Source organism: Micropterus dolomieu, linkage group LG09 (assembly GCF_021292245.1).
Source record: "Micropterus dolomieu isolate WLL.071019.BEF.003 ecotype Adirondacks linkage group LG09, ASM2129224v1, whole genome shotgun sequence".
NCBI lineage: Eukaryota > Metazoa > Chordata > Actinopteri > Centrarchiformes > Centrarchidae > Micropterus > Micropterus dolomieu.
This window is the reverse complement of record NC_060158.1, coordinates 1,161,034-1,166,496: the sequence shown is the minus strand read 5'-3', so window position 1 is coordinate 1,166,496 and position 5,463 is coordinate 1,161,034. Positions and strand designations below refer to the sequence as shown.

Sequence of the window (5,463 nt, the reverse complement as noted above, 5' to 3'; positions counted from 1 at the left end):
CTAATCGTTCAAAACATAGTCGGGTTCGTTGGCGGTGCTCCAGTCGCTCTGAGACAGAGAGACGTCGTCAACAGCTAAAGCAGTAAGACAGAAGAAGATAAAGAAGGTTTGAGTTAGCGTTAGCTGGATCGGTGCCTTTTGTTGTTCAACATGCTCAACTTTTCGCAGAGCCGACATGCTTGTCAGCCGCTTCTCGTCAACCGACCAGTCGCAGCCTGGATGGCGCGGGACATTTAAAAAAAGTTTGACGTGCTACAGCAAATCTTTAAACGTTGAACAATATGATTATTGACAAGTTTGTGCTCAGCATTAACAAATTAGAGACCAGTGTAGAACCTTTTGCTTGCACAAGGATTAAATTTTAAAAAAACAACCTACAGAAATGAAACAGCTGGAACTGGTTTTAATACTCAAGTAAAAAAGTAGACTGAGTGCCAATATTTGATGCTTCTAGCCGCCTCCTCTTGAGAGCAACACGCTCCCCTTGTTCTGTTTTACATCGGTTTTACTTGATGTAAATATTGTTTATTGTTTAACTTTGTTCAAGTTGAGAAAAACACATTTCAAAATGTCAGCATTTTCTGCTTTCCTTAATAATTAAGTAGACTCGGCACCGTTTTTCTCCAAATCGTGCAGCCCTAAAACTGATGGTCAAAACGGCATTTCATTAGCTCTGTACACGTACTTTGCATAATGACAATAAAGTTTAATCTAAAAAAGAACGTAAATAACGTCTCTCCCCCTTTCCTCCCTCCCTCCTCCCCCGTCTTCCCCCTCAGAGAGTCTGTATAACTCCTCTCAGGGCTACGAGATGATGATGCAGGTCGACTGCGAGGTCATGGACACCCGCATCGTCCCCATCAAGTCCTCCGCCGTGCCGCCGTCTCTCCGTGACCCGCCCCCGCCTCCCCCCTCCTCCCACCACAGCCCCCACCATCACCACAGCAACCACACCTCGCTGCGAGGGCGCCACCACCATCACCCCTCTTCCTCTTCATCGTCGCCATCCCCGAGGCAACCTTTACCCGCCCGCCGACAGACCGCCGAATATTTAATCAGCCAATCAGAAGGGGTCTGATGGAAAGAGACAGCGATGGCAAACAGAAAACATTACAGTTTGACGCTTAAAGATTTGTTTGTTTTGATGTTGTCAAAGACGGATATCTTTAAAAATAACGTCATCATCCCTGCGGCAGGTAACAAATACACATTTCTTCTTTCTCCATGAAACACCTGCAGAAGGATTTTAATCAGTGACCACTGTCACCAAGCTCTTAGAAAATAATGTCCTAATGTATAAATTTCTAAAAATGAAAGTCGGATGCAGACGCGGGAGCGCACCGCACTTTGAACGAGTGCTGCGTTTTAATATTTAATTGTGAAAATGTACAGTTTGAATGCATGTTGGACACGTCTCCACTTCCTCCCACTGTACAAAATGTCTGTCCTACCCAGTAGCGAGCGGGGCTCAGCTGTCAATAATGACGTGAAACCATCTTTTATAGTTCGTCCCCACCTGTACTGCAGCCAGCCGCCGGGGGCGATCGAGCTGTCATGTCTTCCTGTCTGTGGTTGTAACTGGTTCGGCCCACGGGTGGCGCTGCAGGGCTGCACAGTTACAGTGAAAAGTTCCCTGGATATCAGGATCAATATTTTTCTGCAAAATCTCATCTGTTCTAATTCAGTCGGAGTGAAATATTTTCATCAGCAATAAGAGAAGCTAAAATCAAGACTGTGCAGCTCCAGCAGGGGTGTTTTCCCCGACACGTCTCCCGCTCGGTCGTGGTTCCTGTGGAGTTTCCGTTTGTATATTTGTGTTGACGAAAACCGAAAACATGTAGTCTGGATGTTTGAGATCAGTTCTGACGGCCGCTGCGTGAAGTTGGATCTTGATGTTAGCAGGAAGAAGAATAACTCCACTGTTTAAACATCTGATATAAATATATCCGTCTCTGTTAACATCAGCAGAGGCGAACATTTCTCATTAATCACATACGGGAAAAACATGAAGAAACAGCATCTTTTAGTTCCTGACAGAAGCTCTAACAGCTAAAACACGTGTTTTAATGTTGAGTTGTTTTTCACAAAGAAGAGCTGATTTGTCATTCTTGTAGTTTCTTTATAAATTATACATCTTAAGGAAGCTGGACGGATGTTTGGCCTTTTGTAGAGAAGCTCACAGCACACCTGAAACAATTAGTCGATTTATTATTTAATTAGTTTATCAAGAGAAAAATAAGTTGATTAATTGTTTCAGTCATTTAGTTTCAAGCCTAATTACCACATATTTGCTGGTTGCATCTTCTCAAATGTGGAAATTTGCTGCTTATCTTTCATATATCATTGTAAGAAACTTTACAAATAGGCAAATTAATCCAATAAAAGAAAATAAAAATTGTAGGAAAAAGTGCTCTGTCTACTCAAGTAAGAGAAGTAATTTGACAATAGGAAAAATAATTTAAAATGTTACTTAAAGGACTTCACGATTCGGTTACAGCGTCTAGTGGAGCTCGCAAATCCTCGAGTTTGATGCTGCAAAGATAATGTGTCAGATGAAAGTGACAGTTGCATAAAAACAACAGGAAGTTAGTGGTTAGTCAGCGGTTTGGCCGACTGGTTTGGCCTGCTCATCAACAAGACCTGATTGCTTCACTTTGCCCTAAAAAACAAAACAAAAACAAACATCACGCTCCTTCATAGAGTCATATCTGATATCTCTGTCCATCACAAATAAACCGTCCGTAAATTAGTTTAAAAGTCGTAGGAATAAAGACAAATCGTGTAACTAACCAGAACTTGCCTGAGAATCATCACAGTTTTAAGTTTTGTTCAGGATCACAGTAATCCAGTGATGGCTGTTGGTACATCCGGGGGTACGCTGCTAACAGGAAGTGCTAACTCGGCTACTTTGGATGCCTCCAGTTTGCCAAATTAAGGCTACAAACAAATACAGCAAATAAAGTCGAAAAACCTCAGAGAAGCTGTGACCAGCAGATTTTTGGCTTTTTTTTTTTTTTTAACTAATCATTCAACAAAGTTTCAGATCAGCTGATTTCCGTCTCTGCATGAACAGGGTGCTGATGGATTTTTGCTGAGCAGCACTTGATGTTTGGTGCCTTGCTCAGGGACTCTTTACCCTCCTGTTCAGTAAGATCCAACTTCGTGTGGCGGCCATCGGGTTTATTCATGTTTGTCCTTTTTTTTTTTTTTTCTTTTTTTTTATAGAAAAATCTCGTTTTGAATGGGGATTATTTAATAGTTGTAAATATCAGTGTTGACTTTGTAGATATATTGTTTGTTTGTGTCACCTTTTTTATAATTATTTAATTGCTTTTGTCTTTTTCACAACAAAAAGTAAAATCGAAGAAAAAAAGAAATAAAGTGGTTCCTGGAATAACGAGGCTCGCAGTGAAACAAAACAGACTGATGTTGAATTTTATATTTTTGTGTTCAGTGGACCAACCACCAAGTCGCTCTGCGCTAGTTCATAGTATGAACTCAGGATATTCTGTCCTGATACAATATATTTATGGAAATATATACACTGCTTTGTACAGAATAAACTTGTAGGGAGTTTCAGTTCCTCCTGCAACTACAGAAAAAGTTTTGTTCTAAAAAGGTACCGAAACCATCCCAGAAAAGATCATTACTGCCAAAACAAGTCACCATTGTTGAGCCTCTTTCACCTGCAGACACGATGACTGATTCTTTATTTTTTTTTACTTGTAAAATTGAGTTTGTAAAAAATAACAGAACGACATGTTTCAGGGTTTCTTTGTTTTATCAAAAAAAACTTCTTTCATCGAATCAAAAAGTCTTTAAATCTAAGTTTAAAGTGTCATTCCAACAATTTTACATATGAAGATCAGTTTACTTGACATTCTGTAGGCTCAAAGTTTTTTTTATTTTTTTTTTATGCGTTACAAAACATAACACTATAAAACAACATATTGACAATCAAATAACTAAAACTTGCCATTTAGCAAAAAGAACTACAGGAATATTTAGTATTTGCTGATGAAATAGGATTCAAAAGAGGAAACTGTTAATAATAATTTTTCATTTTGTTGCCAAGAGTCTGACACATTAACTCCCTGTAAAGTGATGAATTGTCGTTTTTACACTTGGATTTTTGTACAGTTTGAACAAACAATATAGATGGTGTTATTCAGTGAGAGGTGGATTTTGTTACTTTTGACCAAAACTAGCTGTTTCCCCATTTCCAGTCTTTATGCTAAGCGAAGCTAAACAGCTTCATATTCTCCGTACAGACATGAGTGGCATCAACCTTAACGTCTCTCTAAAAACTATTACTTTAACTAATCTGGGTATTTTTCTGTTTTTTTTTAAATAAATATGTAAATAAATCTTTCTATTCCATCCCCAGTGATGAAAAGACAGCGTTTGAACTGCTGGAATGTTTTGTAGGAAACAAAGAGATGACTTTCATAAAGATATAATAAACTAAAGCTCAGTTCTCCTGTTGTTTGTTTAAAAAATGTACTCGCATCAACACGCTAAACTTCACATCAGCTACATTAAATACAGAGACACATAATAAAGCTGTGTCCAGTTATTTAAATCAAGTAGAGACGCAAAAATATCTGTTGGCACATTTACTGAATGAGCTGAAAGTGATTAATCTGCTGTAAAAACAAACTTGAGTCTGCAGCCATGATCACAGCTCGGTGAGACTGTACAAACTGACACAATGCTAACATTGAGATGTTTGCAGATATATTATCTTAGTTTGGTGTGTTGGCATGCTAACATTTGCTTAGTAGCGCTACACACAACTTACAGCAGAGGCTAAGGAAAATGTCATCAGTTCTACAGGGTCATTTACCAGATTGGTTGCATCCTCACAAAGCATGACTTGCATTTATTCAAAGATTTATTTGTACCATCAATACCCGTCTCAAAATGCTAACCATCAGCGCTACTGATGTTTAACAGGCATGTTTACCGTGTTCAACATTTACTGATTGGCAGTAAACACAAAGTACAGCAGAGGCTGATGGGATATCATTTCTTTTTCAGGTATTTGGTCATAAATCACATTAAAATGTTGACCTGATGATGGCGCTAGAGGTGAAGTCAGGATCACCAAAGTTATTACAGTTCACCCTCTGAGGATTATTAAAGACAGCATGGCTAAAAACTTCAGTAAACAACACTAAAGAATGTTGAAACGTGTGAATAAGACGCAGCTTTAAGATGCTCCTGAAACTCTTCCAGTGGACATCTGACCTGCGACAGAGACAACGTGACCCAGCTGCAGACCACCTGAGGCCTTCAGCTCTCAGTCTGACAGTCTAATTGTGGAGCTGTTAAACGTTCAGTTTTACAGCGTCACTGAGCTGCTGTAGAATAAAGTTCAGTCATAAAAACAGCCGTGGTCACATGCTGCCGCTGCTGCAGCAGGTTAATGAGTGCACCTGAGGAGACCTGAGGGTGGAGGGC

The 5,463-nt window shown here is 39.5% G+C and overlaps 1 protein-coding gene across 2 annotated transcripts in view; it reads left to right on the top strand.

The window, feature by feature from the left end:
• Window positions 1-4,469, top strand: part of atf6b (activating transcription factor 6 beta) — a 26,964-nt gene extending 22,495 nt beyond the window's left edge. For both annotated transcript variants that reach the window (XM_046059256.1, XM_046059255.1), the window contains one exon: window positions 780-4,469. In XM_046059256.1, the coding sequence (XP_045915212.1) occupies window positions 780-1,078 (299 nt within the window). In that variant the 3' untranslated portion in view covers window positions 1,079-4,469. The remainder of the gene's footprint in view (window positions 1-779) is intronic.
• Window positions 4,470-5,463: the final 994 nt, after the last annotated feature.